At 41.6% G+C, this 25,422-nt stretch overlaps 1 protein-coding gene and 1 pseudogene across 1 annotated transcript in view; both read left to right on the top strand.

Moving 5' to 3' along the window:
• Positions 1-25,422, top strand: part of card11 (caspase recruitment domain family, member 11) — a 92,667-nt gene that overhangs the window by 20,866 nt on the left and 46,379 nt on the right. Inside the window, 5 exon segments of the mRNA XM_028454504.1 lie at positions 338-486; positions 1,720-1,899; positions 8,488-8,634; positions 16,440-16,565; positions 16,630-16,824. Of these exon segments, the coding sequence (XP_028310305.1) occupies positions 338-486; positions 1,720-1,899; positions 8,488-8,634; positions 16,440-16,565; positions 16,630-16,824 (797 nt within the window).
• Positions 11,087-11,203, top strand: LOC114469112 (uncharacterized; annotated as a pseudogene).

The raw sequence follows: 25,422 nt of genomic DNA, 5'->3' as shown, positions 1-25,422 counted from the left end.
GAACTAGATTTATATTTCCCTAAGTGAGTATATTTGCACAGTTGTTTAAGATTGTGTTTTAATTTTAGAAAAATAATAATAATTAATAAAGACATTTTAGGCGACCCCATTTAAACTCCAGGCGACCCCACATCGGGTCCCGACCCCAAGGTTGAAAAACCCTGAGTTAGTGGCTCCTGAATAGATTTCTTTAATAGTTTTTTTAATCTTTCTGGTCATCTCACACCTGGGGTGGGACCAAGATTAACTCTATTTGTTAATTTTCCACTCTCTCTCCCACGCACACATTGGTTACTGTGCGTGCTGAGTATTCCATGTCATATTGTTGATTTTTCAGGGTACAATAAGTTAAAGGAGGAGAGAAACTCCTACAGTGATGAGCTCCTGAGAGTGAAGGATGAAAACTACAAGCTGGCAATGAGGTACGCCACGCTGAGCGAGGAGAAAAACATGACTGTGATGAGAAGCCGCGACCTGCAGCTAGAGGTACTGTAACACACACTCTATAGATATGATCCATGTGATAGTAAGAACATATTTAATGCTGATTGTGAACATCATACTGAATTATAGAAAAGTCATTCAAATCCTAACATATATTTCATGGATCTGCTTCACATGATAAACTGTTTCCCTCAGGCAGAAAAAGGAAAAATAAATACTAAATGAAAATATTTTTGGTCATAAGGTGATGGTTGATCTGTTCAGACTGTAATAACAGTTCTGTTTTGTATTTTGATAATACTAATAATAAAAAAATAAGACAATACTATCCTGTAGAACAGTGGTTCTCAACCTTTTCAGCCCGCGACCCCTAAAATAAAGGTTCCATAGAGCAGGGACCCTCCAAAATAAAGGTCCCAGAGAGCAGGGACCCCCACTGTAGCTGAAGGTGGTTGAACACAGACATGAACATTGAAGAACAGTCATGTGGAGACAGGACCATCTATAAGGGGGAATAAAGGAGAGATTTTTGGGGTCCATCCATAAAGTCAGTAAAATGATGGTCCATTGTTCTATGAATCTGTGATAACCACATTTATTTATTCATCTGAATAATATCCACTGTTATCCAGGAACATTTATTATTATTATTATAGTCATCTTAAAGATGGAAATCCTGGTTTTAATCACTAATAAAATGGTTCAAAGTGACCAAAAATGGTGGAAAAGGTGGTGAAATGGGATTTAAAAAAAAAAAAAGATATTGGTTAAAATTTGCAAATTAGAGTGGACAAAAAAGTGGTGAAAAGGGTTCAAAGTGTCAGTATTGGCTTTGGGTTGGGCTAATGTACTTAAAAAGTAGGAACTTTTAGTTTAAACGAGCAAATAATGGGATTGTGAATATGGTTAAGTTGGCAAAAAGTGACAATAATGGGTCAACATATATGACTTTAGGTGGAAACAGTGATGAAAATAGTTTATAAGTGCCCAAAATGTCTTGAAAGTGGAAAAAATGTGCAGAAAAAGCAAATTTGATAGAGAAGTGGCAGAAATGGGAGTAATGAACCAAAAATGCATTAAAAAATTGATGGAAATAGGTTAAAATATGGCAAGTTGGGTGTAGTTGCAGAAAAATGGTAAAAGTAAGCAAAATGAATTCAAATTTAAAAAAAAAAAAAAAAAAGATAGATTACTTGAATAATCTGGTGACCCACTCTCAGTGTCTCCTGACCCCAAGGTTGAGAACTTTCCTCTGCTTTCTCTGCCTCGCCGTAGAACGATCAGTTGAAGCACAGGCTGAACAAACTGGACGAGGAGTGTAAGATGGAACGGAGGCAGAGTCTCAAACTGAAGAACGACATCGAGAACCGTCCAAAGAGAGAGCAGATCTTTGAGCTAGAGCGTGAGAACGAAATGCTCCACATCAAGCTGCAGGAGCTGCAGTCCATCATACAAGTACGACTACACACACACACACACTTTCACTCTGTTTAATTATTTATTAAAAGTATTTAGTTGTAAAATGTCAGCGTGACTGTTGGCTATAAAAGCTGAGAGGAGGGACTAGTGGCCCCGCCCCTCTTATAAAAACTGAGAGGAGGGACTAGTTTTCCTAGTATTGATTGACAGCCTCTGTGCACCGTGCATTCCTGCAGAATGTTTTTACATAAAGAGCAGATTCTGGTGTAAAAAGAGGGTTCATCAAGCTCTGTGTGTGTGTATGCACAGACATATTGTGTGTATTCCTGTCTGTCTCTGCATGTGTACCAACGTGCATGTACTTCTCACTGAGTGTGCGTGTCTTCCTGGTGTGTGTGTGTGTGTGTGAGGCCGTGGTGAGAGTAAATCAGGGGCTGTGTGTTTATGTTTGCGGGCTGTGTATTGTATGTAGTAGTTGAGAACACAACGCTCTGTTACTGCAGCACTGTGCGCTGTGACTGGGCGTGTCTTACTGTGTCAGGTCAGCAGAAAGCAGGGGTTTAGTTACTCTTTAAAATCTACTACAAGTTTAGATATTTTATTAAACCTGTTCAGCTGGTTAACAGTATTCAATTGTATCGATTCAGAGACCATTTAATGGAGTGTTTGTGGGTCCCCACAAAGGTAAATATGCCTCTGTTAATAATAATGTTGGGTCAAACAATGGGCGTGCTGTTGGTGAGCTCTGCCTCCTCCTCTGCTGCATACCTGAGTGGCTCAACAGGTGCACACGTGTCAGCAGAGCATCTGCAGCAGCAGCAAGGATCAGAGAGCATGTGAACAGCTGTACCATGCACTGCATGTTTGGAGGACTTTCTTTACTAAAAACCGCCGGTTTTTACCTAAAGACTGAAGGCATTGCTACGACGAATAAAAGAAATGCAGGAAAGAAACCTGATGTCAGAGTAAATCCCTGTCAAACATCTTCTGAATGGGTTTCTCGTCCTATCAAGTACGGGACAGTTAAGAGAGGACTAATAATAATAATAATAATAATAATGGCTCAGATTTATATAGTGTTTTTTTCAAGGAGACTGAAAGCGCGTACAGAAACCATTATTCACCAGTCATACAGGTGTGGTAAGCTATAATGTAGCTACAGCTGCCCTGGGGCGTACTGTGGCTGCCATTTTGCAACTACGGCCCATCTGACCACCACCAACATTTATACGAGACAATGAGTAAAGCGCCTTGCTCAACGACATACCATACCACTGACCCATGGTCGCCCTGTTGTTAAATGTTGGACGTAGAAACAGTTGTTTGAAGAGTTTTCCAAAGGTAGGAGACTTTTGGAAAAAACTGTAAAATAACATTCATTAAAGGGTCCATGTTAAGCTAAATCAACTTTTCTGTGTTTTAAACATGATAAAGGTCTATTATGGCTTCATACACATGTCTAAAGTGTTTTTATCATTGATTCCATCAATCATTAGTTAGAGGGTGATTTACTCCTTTCTTACTACAGGGTGAACACAAACACCTCGCTATAATTTGATGACGCATTTTCACTTTGATGACAAATTAGATGCGGCACTGAGCTGGAGAAGCCACGCCTCCAGGAAGCTCTGTCGTGACTGACATGTAAACAGACACGCCCACGAATGTTAGCATGTCAGCGTCCTTCATGCAGTACTATATATGCATTTTCTATAGTCCATGTATGTACCGGTGAATGCCCCGCCCCCACGCTCTGTCTGTGTTTATAAAGCAGCATGAGCTCAGCTACGGAGTGGGTGGGAGGAGGGTGGGCCGTCCTCTGGCCCTACGTCACCGCGTGTGGAGCAGGAAGTCAGTGTCCCATCCACGCCCACTCATGAATATGAATAAGTAGGATGTAAATCAGCCCGTTTGTGTAGAGTTGATCAGAAAGTGACTTTTCAGAGGATAAAACTTAAGAAAACAGGTGAGTTTGTGAAAATAAACCTTAAATACTATGTTTTTAGAGTTCTTAGAACGAATGGAGATAGTGAAAAACAGCATGACATGGAACCTTTAATAACAGCTTTTCAGCTTAAACTTCCTTAGATAAGATTATTACAGTAATAAACAGACATGAGCTGTTCTTCTTCCCTTGTATTTATTACAAGTGCTACCGTTTTTCACTCTTCAACTGGAACCTTTCAGTAACTTCCCTTAACAAATAACAGATAAGTATGAGCTGGTAAATGGTATATGAAAACATAGTTGTATGCTCACTCTTTCTTTTTACAGTATTAAAACCAACACTATATACAGTGGTGGTAATCAATGAGGAAACCAGGTTTTGATGGATTAGTTTTTGTCTTTTTATTTTCTATTTGCATCCACCGACACAGTAAAGGTCTTTATATACCGGTGCATCCCTAATTAGCATGTACCAAGCATGGAGGCGACATTTAATTTAAATATTTAATGTACAACATAAATATTTACACTAACAATTCCTCACAAACACCCATCATGAACAATAACAGTGTATTAATATCATAAACCTTATTCATATCCCCTAAATGATTAAACTACATATTTACATTTATTTATAACCATAAGGCTCCCCTGTTCATAGGCTGTGTCTGAACAGTCCCTCCTATCTCCTTTCCTATCTCCTTTCCTATCCACTGTTCCTTTACCCCCAGAAGTGTTTAAGTGGTGGCCATGATAAAGAGCATTCAAGTTCTCTTTAAGCTCAGGAAAAGAGGCTCAATGGTTCCTTTATAACCTCCTTTAGCCTAGGAAACAATGATACATCCTTTACCAAAGGAGAACAGATAATGCTGACCCACAATTCCTTGCAGCGACAACATTTAAAAGGAAACGCACACCCGAGCGCTTACAGAAACTCACGATAAGTAACAAAGATCATGTAAGTTACCAGTGCAATAATATGCCTTAAACACCTTTAACTAAATCATCTAAAACCCATATATTATTATATGTAGACATATTATCAGATTATAACAACATAAAACAGACACTCTGTGGTTCTAGAAAAAGTGATCATTTTTATCCACATGATGTTTTATTTATACATAATTAATATTAATGAGTAGAAGGTGAGTGTGATCAACCATTCTCTATGTGACATTCTTTAGTTTACCTTTAGTTCCTCGTAGCCATGGTAACCGCTTTTCCTTTGATTTACATTCAAACCTGTGATTTATGACATTATATCAGTGAAAGTGTTAGAAATTATATTTTAGCTTATTTTAGGACAGAGGGACCAAAAAAAACATAAAATTAAAATATACAAATACCCTATCTATAATTTATTTATTAATTAACTAAAAATAGTGACGTTGTTTATCTTAACGTTACGTTACGTCACATTAACGTCAGTTAAGTGTTCTCCCAGTGCACAGAGTTAGTGTAGCTGTGCTGCTTCCTATGTTAGCGGCTGCCTGTCAGAAGCTCAGTGCGGATGTTCTCTATAAATATATATATATCTATATATATATAGATATATATATGTATCTTTAGCTCTGAGTGTTGGAAGCACTGCGATACGTTTGAACAATCAGCCATGTGTTTCTCTGTTGTAACTATTTGAACTCACTGCTCCACTGCACAGCAGCTCAGCTGACTTTCTTAAAGGGACAGCGTCTTTAATGTGGTTAAAAAATACTACAGAATTTAATCACATTTCAGCTTTAATGAAGGAAAAAGTCAAAAGTGAGACAGAATGTTGTTATTGAGCTGCTAGTGATTAATAAAAAGGTCTTTGTGGCATTTTTCTTCACTCACTTTGATCAATTATTGTTTTTGTTATAAAACTACATTTAAATAAATAAAGTACATTTGTATATTTGACTACTTATTTAACTATTCAATTTAATGAACAGATTTTCTGCAAAATGCAATAGCTTACAACATTTATCTTATTTGCTGTGTTTACATAGCAATGCTGATACCTATTGGTGATTTACTGCTGCTACTGCATTAACAATGATACTCGCAATAGATAAGATAAAGATAATTTAATAGCATTTAATAGACCCGGGTTATAACGTCTAAATAATAATAATAATTTTAAAAAAAAGGTCTGTTTGACTTATTTTGGCATACAAAGAACCAACTTATAACCAAAGACACAACTATGTAAAATGTGAATTCATTTCTTATTTGTAACTTTGGTAAGTTTCAGATTTCAATTCTTATAAATATTATCGATCCGATATTGATATTGGATATCGGTTCGATATCAGCCAGAAAATGAATATTGGATTTTATAGGACTCCACCTAAAATCTCTGATAAATATTATATTTATTCAATAGTAGAATACTGTAGATATTATGTTGAAGACTAAAATGTATGTAACCTATTGGTTAATAATAAATAGTTCAGGTTTTCTCATCCCTACTGTTGCTGAATATTGTTTTCTGTTTGAGTGACATCACTTGATCAAACCTTTTCTAATATTCCACACTATAAAATAAGTCATAAAAGTATGTATGATTCATGCTGATATCGTATCACTATTGGCCAATACTCAAGGCTGCAATATCAGTATTTTATCGGAAGTGAAAAAGTTGTATCTGGACATCCCTAGCTGCAGCCTTTGGGTGGATTTTTCTTAGAAATTCACTAAATTATTGGAATGCAGCCAATAAAATGTCACGCTTTATAGTCCAGAAATCACGGTAGTTGTTTTATCTTTCATGTCACTGCTAAGTTATCTGTCAATTATACTAAAATGTGTTTTCTGTTTTTATCATTAGATGAATCCTGAAATCCTGTGGCCTGAACCACAAAATGATCATTTAAACAAACTCATTAAATCAATATAACATAAATGTGTGTTCTGAATTTTGATTAAGCACTGCCGGTGTGTTATCACTATTTACCCTTTTTAAATCATAACAGTCCATAAGTAACGTCGCCTTGTTGTTACACTCTGGAATGGTTTCATTAAATCATTTTTAATAATGATTTATAAGTATTTGTATGACTGCATTACTGTTTTAAATATTTGTATGTTCTTCAACTTTACATTAACCTGTCAAGGGACAAGAAATGAAAATTAGCCATACCATAATCTCACATATTTACTGAAAAGTCCATGAATATGGATTGTCCCGTTAATAAATAATTTAATATATAAAAACAATAAATTTTAGTTCAAAATTTTTTTCGTTAAGTATTTGTTTGATAATATAGATATTATCACAGGTGGTATCCAGTTCCACAAACATGTTTATTAGTGGAACTGTGCGCATTAGGGTGAACAAGCAAAGCCACTATTTTTACACATTTGGCCAAAAATCTTTGAAATGTACTTATTTTAAGATATATTTCCAACAAAATGCATTATTTTGCACCATATTCATTTAATTGCCTTTTAAAAATGGGGCAACTTTAACTTTCCCTGGTTTTTAGAGCAACTAAAAGCAGCACAAGTTGGCATTTTGATTGAAAAAGATGCTAAATGATCCAAAAAGCTGCTGAATGCTTCACTACCAAAAGAAAATAATGGGATGTTTACAAGCAGTGACATGATCAATCACGTAATTTCAACATGGATTGAATTTGAATATATTTTGTCAGTCTTCAGAAAAAACAAAACAAAAAATAGAACAAACACTCAATTGTCGAACTAATCAGTTGAAAGGGTGTAGGTTAAAGCAAAAGCGTATATATTATATATATATATTATCACAAAAACAAAACAAGGCTATTTAAATGATATAAAAAAAACAATTAGGAAACTGATGTTACTGGTTTTACAATACACATTCAATATATTATTCATCACAAAGTTCTATGTATACAGTTTATACATGCACATCAAACATATATACATATACTTTCACACATTTACACACATGTACTGTACATAATAATAACAACATAAAATTAACGACACTATTCAATATTTACTACAGAAATTTCATCAATTAAATTTTAAACATAAAATATAGTGTGGCAATATTTAAATTAATAATTTTCTTTATCACAATATGTACTTTTTTATTATGTTTATTAAGTATTAATATATTTTATACCATACCAAAAATATTTTCTGCAACCCTTTTGAAAGTGCATCTTTAATTGCTTTATAAATCATCCTGCGTTTCGTATCAATCAATCAATCAATCAATCTTTATTTGTATAGCGCCAAATCATAACCAATGGTATCTCAAGACACTTTACAGTAGAGCAGTCTTAGGGACGGACTCTTCATTTTATGGATACACACATATGCATATATACGTATATACACATACATATGTATCCCACACCCAACATGAATTCATCATGGCGGCAAGGAAAACCTTCTGTTAAGCAGCAGGAACCTTCAGTATCAGTCTGATGGTTCTTTTTTCCATAAAGATGGCGGTACACAGGCTCTAAAACTGTAAAGCAGTCCCAAGGCAATGCAATGAATATGGTGCGTAACAATGCGTTTTGTTAGACATAGATCTACTATTTCAAAGATTTTAGGCCAAACTTAAAAACCATGGAGGATCCTGTCAGGCTGTGGACATGTGGGACATTTCTTTAACTGATGAATCATTTTTTCCACTGTTAACAGCACTAGTTCCACTCCTGATTCACACCTATCTGTACATTTTCTGACACACAGCCCGGACCCTTACCAGCTTCAGACAAGGCCATTCTTGACATTTTGGAGCACGACAGACAGGAAGCACTGGAAGACCGACAGGACCTGGTCAACCGCCTCTACAACCTGCACGAAGAAGTCAGACAGGCGGAGGAACTGCGAGACAAGGTTAGAAATACATACAAGAAGCCTCCTGATTTTCCAATGTGGGGCTTTTGTTTTTGGTTGAAAGTGGAACAAAGTCCTGCAAAACAATGTACTGGCCTCTGGTTACACAAAGCTGTAACCAGAGAGGACAGGAGAGCATGTTTTTAGCACACACCCTTTTAAGCTCCAGCCACTTTTTGCCTAAAATCACATACGTTTTTCATGGCAAATGTTTGTTCAGATTAAAGCAGGACCCTTAGTGGTTACGGATTATGTGAAATTTTGGAAATATATGATACTGAGTAACAATAAATCATGTTGTAAATACAGAAATACCAAAAAAATCTAGAGATTTACATCAAATATAAAGCCAATTCTTATTAACAAAGGCTATAAAAGCAGAAAGAATTTAACTAATGTATGCACATCAACTGCAGAAAGTTTGTTGATAATAAAGATACACAAGTTATTGCATAAAAATGTTCAGGCTGAAGCCCACTTTGCCACAACTGTGTCAAAATTTACCACGAGTCTGGAAACAAGTTTGTAACTGTAATATGTCAGTCACATTGATTTCAGTCATTGTTAGTCTTATGTTTGACCACTACGTGTTGCAATTTGGCTTTAAATAAACATCCTTTTTTATTCAGGTCTCTGTGGTGCCATGCGTAATGCTATTTTTGGTTCCACTTTTTTATGCTGTTACGCATGGGTGTTATTCAGCAATGCTTTGACCAATGAGAATGTTTGGCACTACGTTGTGAAGCTGAGAGCCTGTAGAAATTGGTGATATCAAACACTATGGGGGTGGGCTTTAGCCCTGCCAATCAGAGCTGGGTAAAGGAGGGACCTACTAAGCGCTCATTGGACGGATTTGACGGCTGAGAAATGCTCAAAATATGGAGTTTTATGCACATTGGAGAAACTTTTTAAAAAAAACAACAAAGGTAAGACACCATTTGTCATCATTGCTGACTTTTTCCGCTGTGTATTTAAATATGATTTTAAATCCTTATGATGATATAATCATTATTACATGTTTAATGTTTCGCGTATTATTAATGAGATATCACAGTCTCCATGTGTTTAAACCATCAGTAATAATATATAAGGATAGGTGTGTATCATCACCTCTGTTTACCACACGATATAAATGTGTTTATTTATTGATCAGAGATTAATAAAGAGAAAGCTGTGGCTATACAGAGAGGGAGGGGCTTCAGGGACAGTGAAAGATACACTGTCACTTTAAGAGATGTGCACACAGTGCACGTACCTCCGTGCACAGCTCACCTGCAGCGTCTGCAGTGTTGGATGTGACATCCAACAGCATCCAACAGCACCACTGCTGTTCCTGCTGTTCATTTAGTGCTGAGTTCATCAAACTATTCATCAAACACTCACTAGTCTCATTAATGACATTATTTAATTATGAGTTACATCATCTCTTTTATTAAACGCTGACAGGTGTTAAAACACTTATCAAACGCACACGATCAGTGTGTGATCACATGATCAGTGTATGATCAGTGTGTGATCACATAATCAGTGTATGATCAGTGTACGATCAGTGTGTGATCACATGATCAGTGTATGATCAGTGTGTGATCACATGATCAGTGTATGATCAGTGTGTGATCACATGATCAGTGTATGATCAGTGTGTGATCACATAATCAGTGTATGATCAGTGTATGATCAGTGTGTGATCACATGATCAGTGTATGATCAGTGTGTGATCACATAATCAGATGTTTGCTATGATAAATTGAATAAATAACACCTTTAACCATTTAATACTTTTAAAATGTTCAAACCCAAGTCAGTCTTTTTTTTTTCTTTTTCTTTTTTTTATGCATTCGTCCTTTATTTTCACTGCTCAGTAACAGATGATGTCACATCCTGTTGGTCTCAGCATTGGTTCCTATTGGCTTCTCATTCATCATAAAAGCTGCAGCACATGCTCCGTCACTCTCTAATCATTAAATCTGTGATCGATCTCGTGGGTCTGATGACGACGTTCACTTAATCTAAACACTGTCAGCTGATTGGCTCAGCTGGGGAGCTTCAAACTGAGAAGAGTTTAATGAAATGGTAAAAGGGGGCGTGGTCACGGATGGCTTAGCTGAACCAGGTTTAAACCATAAGCCTGGTTCTACTGAGAACACTTTGATCAAATCCCTCCCAGGTGTATGTGCTGTGGTGTTCTGAATGTGGGTTGGCCATGGGCGGACTGGTCCACTGGCCCACCGGGGATATCCCCAGTGGGCCAGTGGACCGCTGGGTTGGGCCATGAGAAAGAGAAAAAGAAACGGGAAATAAACATACCTGTCAAGTATTCCGTTTTGGCCAGGAAACTCACGTATTTTACCCCTCTTTCCCGTAAATATCTCGTATTTTATTGTAATAATAATTAAAAGATATATAAAAATAAATAAATAAACATTCCTCTGCCTACTAAACTGAACACCATCACTGTGGCCAAACCAGCCTGTCATTGCCCGATCCCGTTAGATCTCGGAAGCTAAGCAGGTCTGGTCCTGGTTAGTAGTTGGATGGAGACCACTGAGAATTCCAGGTGCCACAGTGGGGTGGCAGTCACCCAGTGGTATCTGTCATTGTGTCCTTGGGCAAGGCACTTCACCTACATTGCCTAGTATGAATGTAGTGTGTGAGTGAGTGTCGGTGGTGGTCGGAGGGGCCGATGGCGCACTATGGCAGCCTCGCTTCCGTCAGTCTGCCCCAGGGCAGCTGTGGCTACAATAGTAGTTTACCACCACTAAGTGTGGAGTGAAAGAATAATACCTTAATTCTGTAAAGCGACTTTGAGTGTCTATGATAAAGCGCTATATAAAATTGATGCATTATTATTATTATTATTATTAGCCTCGTGAGAACTGCCACCTGAAATGGCCTGAGTGGCAGATCTCGCAAGATTAGATTGGATTAGATTAGTGCATACAGCGACAACAAACCTGGAAACAACTCAGAACAGAGATGATGAATGACGACGTTCCGGCGAAAAAAACAAAGAACTGGTGTAAATACCTTGAAAAATGTGACAGAGTTTACCTTCCTAAATAGCAGCACATGGGACACAGTTACACGTTCTGTAAGATTTCTAAATGAGATTTTAGCGTCTACCACGGAGGAAGGAACGATAGGAACGGTAAGTCACCAAGAAAAATCAGCCAATCAGAAGCACCACAAATATACACTGCTTTCAAAAAAGTGTTAAATAATGTAAAGTCTGTAATAAATGTGTCTAATAAGTCATTAGTGAATACCAGAGAACCACGAGTGAGCTTAAGAAATTATAAGATGGCGCCGCGGATGGTTGCCTCGGTACTGCGCTCTCTCGTTGTTGTTGCGTTTTTCTTCTTTTTTGTAGTTTCTTGCTCCCCTTCTCTGGTCTCTTTCACCAGAGAAGAACTATTAAACGTAGGACAGTCCTCTGCTGATCTTTTTTCACCGGTTCTCATTGAACCAGAAAGTTATGCGGAGATTCTCACCGGAGGAGCAGCAGCTCTCTATGGAATTTGCAGGAGACACCGCAGACGCAGACGGGGTAAACGAGCAGGCGCGCTCATTAAACTGAGGCAGCGGGGATTACGCACTGCGCTTCCATCCATTCACCTGGTGAATGTCCGCTCTCTGGCAAATAAAATGGATGAACTGCTGCTCCTAAACACCAGAAACTCGGACTTTTGCAGATCCGCCGCCCTGTGTTTTACTGAAACCTGGCTCAGTGAACTCATCCCGGACAGCTCTCTACATCTACCGGACTTTCAGCTCCTCAGAGCGGACCGTGTAAAAGAGCTCTGTGGGAAGACGAGGGGCGGCGGAATATGCTTTTACATTAACCAAGGTTGGTGTACAGATGTCACAGTGTTGAAGCAGACGTGTAGCCCTAATCTGGAGAGTTTTTTCATAAACTGTAAACCGTTCTATTCTCCACGGGAGTTCTCCTCGTTTGTTATGGTCGGTGTTTACATCCCACCTCAGGCTTGTGTAACAGAGGCGTTACAGCACCTGGCCGACCAGATAACAGACGTGGAGAAACAACATCCAGACTCTTTGCTTATCATTCTAGAGGATTTTAACAGAGCAAATCTAACCCACGAACTCCCTAAATACAGACAACATATAAAGTGCCCCACCAGGGGGGCTAACACACTGGACCACTGCTACACTGCAATAAGGGATTCATATCACTCTGTTCCCCGTGCAGCTTTGGGGCTCTCTGATCACTGTCTGATTCACCTCATCCTGACCTACAGGCAGAAGTTTAAATCTGCTAAACCTGTAGTAAGGACTGTAAAGAGGTGGACAGAGGGGGAGAAGTTACAGGACTGCTTTGACTGCTCTGATTGGAGGGTTTTTGAAGCTGCATCAGACCTAGATGAACTGACTGACACTGTGACATCTTACATCAGCTTCTGTGAGGACATGTGTGTGCAGAACAAGACTTTCTGCACATACAACAACAACAAACCCTGGTTCACACCTCAACTTAGGATGCTGCGTCAGGCTAAGGAGGAAGCCTACAGGAGTGGGGACTGGGTCCTGTTTAAGCAGACTAAGTACACACTAACCAAGGAGATCAGAGTAGCCAAGAGGTGCTACACCGAGAAGCTAAAACAAAGCTTCTCAAACAAAGACCCTTCAGACGTGTGGAAAGGCCTGCGTGAGGTTACCAACTACAGGAAACCCTCCCCCCACCCTGCAGGTAACAATAGACTGGCTAAAGACCTGAATAGTTACTACTGCAGGTTTTCACACCCACCCCCCAGCTCATTAGCATCAGCCCATCACCTGGACTCTGCCCTTCCTACTCCCCCCACTCCCCCCCCCCCACCTCACCCTCTGACCCCCCATCTGCCCTGAAGATCAATGAAAGAGATGTGTGCCAGCTATTCAAGAGACAAAAGATCAAAAAGGCTCCAGGACCAGACGGAGTATCTCCCTCCTGCCTGAAAGCCTGTGCTGAGCAGCTGGCTCCCATTTTCACACGGATCTTCAATACATCACTGGAGCTGTGTGAAGTACCTTCTGCTTCAAAAGCTCCAGCATCATCTCAGTCCCAAAGAAACCTGCCATCACAGGACTTAATGACTATCGACCCATTGCTCTGACGTCCGTAGTCATGAAGTCCTTTGAGAGGCTGGTATTGAGCCACCTGAAAAAGATCACAGGACCCCTGCTGGACCCCCTGCAGTTTGCCTATCGGGCAAATAGGTCTGTAGAGGATGCAGTCAACATGGGTCTGAACTACATCCTGCATCACCTCCACTCCCCAGGGAGCTACGCTAGGATCCTGTTTGTGGATTTCAGCTCTGCATTCAACACCATCATCCTGGACATCCTTCACCAGAAACTCACCCAGCTCACAGTGCCGGCCTCCACCTGTCAGTGGATCACCAACTTCCTGTCTGACATAAAGCAGCAAGTAAGGCTGGGAAGCATCACATCCAGCACCCGGTCACTCAGCACTGGCGCCCCCCAGGGGTGTGTTCTCTCCCCACTTCTATTCTCCCTCTACACCAATGACTGCACCTCAGGAGACCCCTCTGTGAAACTCCTGAAGTTTGCAGACGACACCACCGTCATCGGTCTCATCAGGGATGGGGACGAGTCTGCCTTCAGACGGAGGTGGAACAGCTGGCTCTCTGGTGCAGTCAGAAACATCTGGAACTGAACCCGTTCAAGACTGTGGAGATGACAGTGGACATCAGAAGAAAACCCCCCCCACTCCCACCCCTTACCATTTTGAATAGAAAAGTGGCTACCGTGGACTCCTTCAGGTTCCTGGGATCCACAATCTCACAGGACCTGAAGTGGACCTCCCACATAGACACAACCAGGAAAAAGGCACAGCAGAGGATGTACTTCCTGTAACAGCTGAGGAAGTTCAACCTGCCCCAGGAGCTGCTGACCATGTTCTACACCTCCATCATTCAGTCTGTTCTGTGCACCTCCATCACTGTCTGGTTTGGATCTACAACCAAACTAGACAGACACAGACTACAAAGGATAATCAGGACTCTAGAAAAGATCATTGGTGTTGATCTGCCCTCCATCCAAGACTTATACCTGTCCAGGGTCAGGAAACGGGCAGGTAGCATCACTGCAGACCCCTCCCACCCTGCATACAATCTGTTTAAACTCCTCCCCTCTGGCAGACGCTACAGATCACTGTACGCCAAAAAAACAGTTTGTTTCCCCAGGCTGTCACTGTGATCAACACTAAACAGTCATAGAGAGTCAGACCTGTTTCTGTGAAATAACCTGGAACTAAACATAACAACCCTGGATCAACCTGTCACTGAGAATGTTCATGGACATAATATTTAAATTAAATGTTCTCCTGCACTACCCATCAATGCACTACTGCACTATTATCTTATTATTATTATTATTATTATTATTATTATTATTATTATTATTATTATCTTGTCATTTTATTTAGTTTTGCACATTCTAGTCTAACTACTGTTTATATTTATGTTTATATTTATCATTATTTTTTCTAGTTGATATTGTTGTTATTATTTAATGTTTACACTATTAGAGAGAACACAGTTCACCAAGACAAATTCCTCATGTATAACATACATTACTTGGTCAATAAAGTTGATTCTGATTCTGATTATAAGAAAATATGTAATAAAATAAAATGTTAATGTCTAACTTAAAGACAAGCAATGTGAAATTAATAATGAATATGCAACGTGTTGACTTGTATATAAACTGTAAGTATATTAAAAAAACACATGTGCTTCATATACACATTTATGTTTTTATTTAGGCTGTTTTATAATTTAGGAATTAGGGCTGGGAGATATATCGAGATTCAAGATATAACGAGTTTTCTATTTTGGCGATATAGAAAACTACAATATTGCCTATTGATATATATCACGTTTTGTATTAAAATACTAGTTTTAGGAGTTGCTGCTTTTACTTCTCAGAACAGAATGTAAAGCTCAGTAAGATGATTAATGAGTGCGTTCTAACCCAGACCTTCCCAATAACAAGCTACACTACAGAACTCACTCACACGTGCTGTCCGTTAGAGAAGAAAAAGCCAAAAGTGACACATATTGATCAGCTGTTTATTAATAAACGAGCCTGTGTAGCATTTTGAATCAGCAAATTTAACCCAGAATTGTCTTTCTGGTCAGACTTCATTTAAATAAAATTATCTAGATATATATCGTATATCACCATTTTAAGAAAATATATTGAGATATGAGTTTTGGTCCATTTTAATGTTAATAAAGGTCAGCCTACCAGATTATAATCAGCCACCTTTTATTTTATCAATCGATCTGTTAGCATTAATATCACTACATGCTGTAAAATCACTTTACTGCTGTAATTGTTTTATTGGCGGCTACTTAGGGTTCATTTAATTAATAATACATGATTATGGTCCAAAGCAGCATCAAATATAGTTTTTTTTCATCAAGGGACATGAAACTTGTGTTGCCGGCTGGCTGGCTCCCCACACCGCGTATGAATGGGCTGGTCTGTCAATGACCCCCCCCCAGTCCGCCTCTGGGGTTGCCTACAGTTTTAGCTGAGTTTCTTAGGATTACGGAGAGGTATAGAATGTGTGATTTCATTCATTCTTTACAACATTAAGAAAGACCTGTGAGAGTCACAGAAACTGGAGCTGCCCCCACCAGCGGGTCCATTGGGGTTGTAGAGGTTAAAGAAAGACTCCCCTAATGACTTGGCCAAGCTACTTAGCTCTGTGTTTCTCTGTTTGATCAGTTGTATCAATTCAAGTAAACCAAGTGTTTGCATGTGTGCACGTGTAGTACCTGCAGGAAAAGGAGGATCTGGAGCTCAAGTGCTCAACGCTGAAGAAAGACTGTGAGATGTATCGCAAACGTATGGACACCATCACTGGGCAACTGGAGGAGGTGGAGAAGGAGAGGGACCAGGTATACACACACACACACACAACAATGTATTTCTTCCCATTTATCGCCATTTCCTTCACTCCAGGCATTTCGATCCAGAGATGAAGCCCAGCACCAGTTCTCCCAGAGCGTCATCGACAAAGACAGGTATCGCAAACAGATCCGAGAGCTGGAGGAGAAAAGCGATGAACTCCACATCGAGATTGTTCGCAAAGAGGCCAAGCTTGTCACACTCGAGTCTCGCCTACGAAGATTATCCAAAGACGTGGCTTTGGACCAGGTAAAAATAATAATAATATTCAATACAATTTTAGCTTTTTAAAACAATTTTTTCTAATAAAAAAAAATTAATTTAATTTAATCAATACAACTAATAAAATATTAAACTAAAACAATTACCAGTACTAAATAATAATAATAATAAAAAAAAACAGGCACTCGGGTAAAAAACAAATAAAAATATGTTTTCAATGAAGTTATTTTTATTATTATTATTAATATCACTGTGCTGTTCCTGACAGCTATGGTGTTTAACTCCTCTCTCACATCAATGAATCTACAGACGTGTGTCTTTAAGCAGGTTTAATGATGTTTGAAAAGGTGAAACTAAAAGGATAAACAATGTACGATTACCATATGCCTCCAATAATACACAAAATACACAACACAGTAAATTATATGATATGTAACAAGTACACTAATTAACACACGGAAAGCGAGCTGATGCCATTTTTAGAGCTGCATAGTTCAAGTGAAATTAACAATACAATTGGCGTTACTACTACACATTTTTACTGTATTCTACAAATAAAAAGAAACATAAACTTGTAACACAAGTGTAAAAGTACATACCGGCGATGCAACCTCGAAATATTTGTGGTCTCAAAAGACAATTAGAACTGCATGCCGCCATCTTAACTTTTGCTTTTGTTTACACACAGTTGAATAAAATTTTAGTCAAAGCAACAAGTGCACTAATGTCCTGTATCCACCGGATGGCACTATAAACTAACTGTGACGTGGTTCTGATTAAAGAAATGATGGCTTAGCCAAGTTTAGCTTGCGAAAGTCAATGCAAATCCGCAGGGAGTCATCTGTTTTGAAGACAATGACAACTGGACTGCACCATTCAGAATTAGATGGCTCAATTACACCCCGCTGCAGCATCTCCTTCACCTCCTCGTGCAACTTCGTCACCAGCTGCTGGGGTACTCGGTACGGCCTCTGGCGGATTGGTTTTGAGTCCTTCAGACGAATCACGTACTCACCCAGGGTAGTCTTCCCAGGTTTGGGTGCAAACAAGGAGGGAACTTCTTGGAAGACATGGAGAACACTGGCTGCTTGCTCAGGGGTAAGGTGAACAAGTGACGCAGGAGCAGTGTGGATCAGAGACTCCAGAGTGGTGTCCACATCCTCTTCCTCTTCCTCCTCCTTGTCCCAGCTCCCTTGCTGGACCATGAGAACAGATCCTAGCATGGACCGTTCCTTCCACAGCTTCAACAAGTTCACATGGTAGGTCTGTTTCTGTTTCTTCTTCTCTGGGTGAAGAACTTCATACGTTACCGGACCCATTTTCCGAACGACAGTATATGGCCCCTGCCAGTAACAACAGGACTCTCTCACCTGCTTTGAAATCACGGTGGCGAGCCTGCCAATCATACCAGGCCTTCTGAGTCTTTTGAGCCTCATGAAGATTCAATTCCGCCTGGTCCAGATATGTTGCCAACCGCTCACGCATTTCCAGGACAAACTGTATAATCCCCTTTGGATTGTCTGTGCTGGAGGGAGCCCCCCAGGTCTTGCTCAGCAAATCCAACGGGCCTTGAACATCCCACCCATAAAGCAGCTCAAAAGGTGAGAACCCCGTTGATGCTTGCGGTTCTTCTCTGTATGCAAACAGTACAAAGGGCAGCCAACGATCCCAGTCCTGCCCAGTGTCATCAATGAACCGCTGTAACATGCGCTTGAGGGTCTGGTTGAAGCGCTCCACAAGTCCATCCATTTGCGGATGGTACAGCGTGGTTTTCAAGTCAGCGATTCCAAGCTGGCGGTGGAACAACTGCATCAGACGCGATGTGAAGTTAGTCCCTTGGTCAGTGAGGATCTCGTCAGGAATGCCGACCCTTGAGAACAGCTGGACCAGAGCTCTCAACACAGCGGGCCAACAATGTCCATTGCGATTCTGCGAAAAGGAACAGAGATCACAGGCAATGGCTGAAGGAGAGCACGGTCATTTTTACACGGAACGCATAGTTTTTGACATACAGGACACGTTTCGCAATACTTTTGCACGTCACGGTACATTGAAGGCCAGTAAAACGTGAGCTAATGCGCAGGTAAGTTTTATGACGACCAAAGTGGCCAGCCCACGGAAGCGAATGTGCGAGATGCAACACTACTGATCGACATGTGGCAGGTACAACCAGACATTTACAGTCATCATAAATAGAAAATAAAACACCATCTTCTATCACAATCATTTCCTTCCCCACACAGGTACGGTCTCCCACTTTAGCCAGTAAGCCCTTCAAAGTTTCATCCTCTCTCTGCAATGCACCTATGTTCTCTGGCACTTCCCATATTTTTGTACATCACGCCCCCTGGTCAGGATTCCCAGTCCACAAGTTCTTCTCGAACCTTTTTTGGCGTTTAGACTTTTTAGGTCCCTTAGTTCCCCCCTCACACAACTCATTATCTAGGTCAGGCAGGGGTTCTACATCAGCCTTGGCCTGGGCCCTAGTAACTATAAGACAGGAAACTTTGCTGGACATCTCAATCACATCATCATATACAATTTTACATTCAGTGTTCTGCAACAGGTCCAAGAGAACAGGTAAGTCTGTACCGAGAACTAAATCAACCTGTAAGTTTTCGACCACAGCAACAATCAAGAGATATGGCTGATCGTCAATTACCATAGTGATCTCCGCTCTCGGGTACAAATGAGATCACCATGGACACACATAATGTCTGTTTTTAATCCATAATCAACACAGTTTACAGGCACACAATTTTTCTTCACCAGCGAGGTAAAGCTGCCACTGTCCAACAATGCGGTCACCTGCTGGCCATTGACAGTCACAGTCTTAAATGTACGTTCCTTTATACCCTGGGTACTGAACAGCTTGTCTCCGCGTACTGGACACACAGAGGCTTTATGTCCCTGCTGCCGACAGTAATAACAAACGAAGGGCTTACCGGTCGCTGGCTGAGTCGGAGCAGTGCTTGGGGTACCTCGGGTGTCGTGGCTGTTCTCTCTGGTGTGTCTAGGAGCTGCAGACTGGTACGGAGGTCTTGGCGCGGAACTGGTGAAGCGTGAAGGTCCTCCTCGCCAAGCGTTCTGGAGCTGCAATGCCAACCTGGTGGCCATCCTCTTGTTCATGCTCTCGAACCCAGGTACGGACGATGGTTGGCAGAAGCTGCTCCATGATGACGAGCTCTCCTATCTGTTCCTTGGTGAGCTGGACGAACCCACCGTCGATACAGACTTTTAAGGCGGTGATATGTCTCAGTCGGGGTCTCTCCTGAAGGCACAGTGGGAGAACGAAACTGCTGTCTGTACGTTTCAGGGGAAATGTCAAATTTCACTAGTAAAGCAGTTTTCAAGTCCCTGTAGCAGTGAGCTTCATCTTCGTCCATGGCTGTATAAGCTTCTAACGCTTTACCGGACAGGAGTGGCACTAGACGGCACGCCCACTCAGTCTCTGGCCATCTCCATGTCTTAGCGATGCACTCAAACCGCAACAAGTAATTTTCAATGTCCTCTCCACTTTGGAATGGAGGAATCTTTGGCTCCCCAGAATAAGGTCGCCAGTCCAGTGGTGGCGCATTATCCAGACCACTAGAATTCTCCCCTGGTGGCCGGTACAGTGTTGTCGACTCGCCTTGGGGTCGTCTTGAAGGTCCAGGGGTTGGCAGGGCCATCCTCGGACTTGGACTACTCGTCCCGGAACTTCCTGGATCTCCAACTCTGGATGCAGGTGAAGGTGAGTGCAACTTTGTACGGAGGTTACGGATCTCTGCAATCAGACCCTCTTCTCTCCTCTGCTGGTTATCCATAAAGTCCTTCATCAGGCCCATGAATTCCGACATGGGTGACGCAGTGGTACCACCCCCTTCATGGAGCTCAGAAGCATACTCCTCTTCAAACGTTGGCTGGGAACGGAATCCTTTCTTCTTTCTGAGGCTGGCCATCTTATATATTTAATCCGACTTCTGACACCATATGTGACGTGGTTCTGATTAAATAAATGATGGCATAGCCAGGATATATGTTTTTAGTGCTTTTATTCCATAAAGTGAAGAACAACAACAAAAAAAACTCCAGGATGAAGATGAGCGCTAGACAAATAAATAGAAAAAGAGAATATATATTTACAATATATACAACTGCAAGTGCAACAAAATAACAGAGGTCTTCTGGCTTACCTTCATTGTACCCAGACAGGACATACACTGACAGGGAGAGCAGAGACTGGCTCCATTCTATAGCCCTTGGCTCCTCCCCCTTGTCCATTAAAAACATAATCAGGGTTTTCTACTAAAAACCCATTCATTCCCACCATAACATATATGTAAAAATCGGGACATTTATTAATAATCCATTCCCGCTGTATCTGCTAACATGACACACTCAGGAAGATTAATTAGTTTTGTCATGGAAAAATACTATTTGCGCTGACGTCACCGATGACTTCAGACGCCGATGTCCCGCATGTGATGGATAAACCCGGAAGTGTGCGCGGTGCTCGGTTTTAATAGATGGATGGTGAAATGGGAGATTGTAAGTTGTTTACACTTTATGGACTACTAAACTATGGCTATGGATGATTTACACAGTGGCCTTGTGTGCACCCAAGACTACTGTGATGGATGGATGGAGAAACCGAGCGGAAAACGAAGCGGATAAACAGGTAAGTAACTATGACGTGTGTATGTGGGGATGTGGTTGGAGAGAGAGACTGCTGCCTGCCTCTTACCAAGCTTTGCCGGTACCGTACGGTTAGGGACGGACTCGCACGGTCACACTAACTGAAATGAAAGATAGGGCAAAATACATATTTTAAACTAAAAACTATGCTTATTATGCATAACAGAACACTCCCCGTCTGGCGTGATTAAACGCCACAAAATAAAGCATCTAAGTAGGGACTAAAACAACAACCTCTGAGATGGGCCTAATATAAACTTTAGTACCCTCTGATTTAGGAACTTTAACCTCAACTGTACGGACTTTACCATCTTTAGAAGGATACACTTGAGTTATGAGTCCAAGAGGCCATTGGTTTCTGGGTATCTGAGTGTCCTTAAGTACAACTGTACTCCCTAGGCTGATGTTTAGTTCATCAGATTGCCACTTGCGGCGTGGCTGCAGTGTAGGAAGGAATTCTTTTTTCCACTTGTCCCAGAAGGTGTTTGACAAGTGCTGAACCTGCCGCCACTGGTGCTTGTAGAGGTCCGACACCAAAAAGTCACCTGCTGGTGCTTGAAGTGGAGTTCCTTTCTGAGTGAGCAGGGTAGCGGGAGTCAGAATGAATGGGTCGCTAGGGTCCACTGAAACTGGAACAAGACACCTAGCGTTTACAATGGCTGACACCTCCGACATGAATGTGACAAGAACCTCATGTGTGAGTTTAGTGTTTTCAAGGTGGAAAAACAGTGTCCAGTATTTTTCGTGCGAGCCTGATCATCCTTTCCCACGATCCACCAAGCATGTGGTGACTAAAAGTCCATGTATATCCCTGTTCTTTTAAGTAGGTTTGTACAGCTGTATTATCCAGGTTTGAGGGGATTTGGTGTTCTTTACATGCACTGACAAAGTTTGTGCCTCTGTCGGACTGAATGGTTGTGACAGGTCCTCTGATAGCTAGAAACCGCCTGAGTGCATTTATAAAACTGGATGTGTCGAGGGACTCAATCACTTCGAAGTGAACTGCTCTTATACTTAAACATGTAAAAATAACAGCCCACCTTTTGTTTTAAATAACATGTCCCCTGGTTCTTTTCGTAGACACAAACCATGGACCAAACACATTTATGCCTATGTTTGTGAACGGAGGGTCTGTTGAGAGACGGCCTGGTGGGAGGTTAGACATTTTCTGTGTGCTAAGAGGAGCACGGAGTCTTCTGCAAGTTGTGGAATTGAAGATGACTGTACTCACTTTTCTTTTGCCCCCTACGATCCACCAACCTGCTGCACGAACAGCCCCTTCTGTGAACAGACCACCTTGGTGTTGAGTTTCTTCGTGGTAGTGCCTTACAAGAAGTGCTGCAACATGATGACGTGCAGGGATGATGAGAGGATTCTTTTTGTTTTGGTTCAGATTTGAGTTGGCAAAGCGACCATCTACTCACAAGAATCCATTTTCATCTAAGAAGGGGTCTAAGTTTTTCAAAGTGCTGGTTTTAGGAAGTTTTCCTTGTCTTTGTACACACTTGATCTCATCTGCGTACACATCGTGTTGCAGTGCACAGATTATAGCGTCTTGTGCCTGATTAAACTCTGCTACAGTGAGTCCTGTTTCACAGTAATGCCAATCTTTACATTGTTTGGGTTCGCGTGAACTGAAGTTGTGGATGATATACAGTAAACGGGCAAGTGCACAAGTGAGTGATTTCCAAGTCGAAAACCCTTGTAAATCTCTGAGAGCCAAGTTGTTTGGAGCATGTAGTGGTTTTGAGTGTGGATACCTGTAGTCTGAATTCTGCGTCGGCGCTGGGCTCAACAAGGTTATATATGTCAGTGGATAGATTTTGATTTGAAACAGAATGTCTGGACCAGTGAACCAGTTAGTTAGGGGCAGTTGATAAGCAGGGACAGAACGTGTAGCGTGATCCGCGGGGTTCTGACTGCTGGCTATGTATTTCCACTGGCTGGGCTGAGAGGACCTACGTATTCTGTTTACACGGTTACTAACATAGACATAAAATCTACGAGTCCCGTTATAGATATAGCCTAGAGCAACTTTACTGTCCGTATAGAATGTGGCAATGTCTAGTTCAATGTCTAGTTTGTCTGAGATTAGATCTGCATGCTCTACTGCTAACACAGCAACGCTAAATTCTAATCTTGGTGTGGTCTGATCAGGGCGTGGAGATAACTTTGCCTTACCCATCACAAAGCCAACTTGACAGTTTCCTAGTGTGTCTGTAACTCTAAGATAGGCTGCTGCTGCTACGGCTTTAGTGGACGCGTCAGAGAAAACCCCACAGTTCTTTCTTGGTGGCAGCAGAAGGTGAGATGTCTGTGTACACCCTGGGAATTGACAGCTTTGACAGTTCTTTGAGTGAGTTTCTCCAAAGTGTCCAGGTTTCTTCCATTTCTGGGGGCAAGGGAGCATCCCAGTCCCCATTCTCAACTGTGAGTTCGCACAGAATAGACTTTCCCTGTATAGTGACTGGCGCGTCAATGCCTAGTGGATCATAAAGGCTGTTTATTGTTGATAGAATACCTCGCCTAGTGAAGGGTTTAGTCTCATCTGATGTCTTAAAGGTGAAGCAGTCTTTTTTAACGTCCAAAATAAGACCAAGACTACTTTGCATCGGAACAGAATCCGTTTCAAAGTCCAACTCTTTTAAGTCTTTTGCATGGTCTTGGGAGGGGAAAACTTCCTTTTTGTTGGCTGCGATTTTGTGTAGTCGCAGGTTTTATGAATGATGATGATGATAATGAATGTCTTTATAGTCATTGTACACATGTACCATGAGCTTAAAACAAGCCAACTCCAGTAACAGTGCAAGAAATAAAATAAACAAATAAACAATATAACATAGGACATAAATAAATAGTACAAGAAAGGAGGTAAAGTGAACAGTATGTACATCCATCCATCCATCCATCTTCTCCCGCTTAGCCGTTTCCGGGTCGCGGGGGCAGAATCCTCAGTAGGGAGGCCCAGACTTCCCTCTCCCCGGCCACTTCCTCCAGCTCTTCCGGGGGGACCCCGAGACGTTCCCAGGCCAGCCGAGAGACATAGTCTCTCCAGCATGTCCTGGGTCTTCCCCGGGGCCTCCTTCCGGAGGGACGTGCCCTGAACGCCTCACTAGGGAGGCGTTCAGGGGGCATCCTAATTAGGTGCCCAAGCCACCTCATCTGGCTCTTCTTGATGCGGAGGAGCAGCGAATCTACTTTGAGCCCCTCCCGAATGACTGAGCTGCTCACCCTATCTCTAAGGGAGAGCCCAGCCACCCTACGGAGGAAACTCATTTCGGCCGCTTGTACCCGTGATCTTGTTCTTTCGGTCATGACCCAAAGTTCATGATCATAGGTGAGGGTTTGAACGTAGACCGACCTGTAAATCGAGAGCTTTGCTTTTTGGCTCAGCTCCCTTTTCACAATGACAGACCGGTGCAGACTCTGCATCACTGCAGACGCCGCACCAATCCGCCTGTCGATCTCTCGCTCCATCCTTCCCTCACTCGTGAACAAGACCCCGAGGTACTTGAACTCCTCCACCTGGGGCAGAACCTCATCTCCAACCCGGAGAAGGCACTCCACCTTTTTCCGGTCGAGAACCATGGACTCGGAATTGGAGGTGCTGATTCTCATTCCGGCCGCTTCACACTCGGCTGCGAACCGATCCAGTGAGAGTTGAAGGTCACGGTATGTTGGAGCCAACAGGACCACATCATCTGCAAAAAGCAGTGATGCAATACTGAGGCCCCCAAACCGGACCCCCTCAACGCCCTGACTGCGCCTAGAAATTCTGTCCATAAAAGTTATGAACAGAATCGGTGACAAAGGGCAGCCCTGGCGGAGTCCAACCCTCACCGGAAAGGATTTCGACTTACTGCCGGCAATGCGGACCAGACTCTGACTCCGGTCATACAGGGAACGAACAGCTCCTATCAGGAGGTTCGATACCCCATACTCCCGGAG

This window comes from Gouania willdenowi, chromosome 8 (genome assembly GCF_900634775.1).
Source record: "Gouania willdenowi chromosome 8, fGouWil2.1, whole genome shotgun sequence".
In the NCBI taxonomy this organism is placed as follows: Eukaryota; Metazoa; Chordata; class Actinopteri; order Blenniiformes; family Gobiesocidae; genus Gouania; species Gouania willdenowi.
Note: the sequence above shows the minus strand (reverse complement) of the source record. Positions and strands in the feature narration are given on the sequence as shown.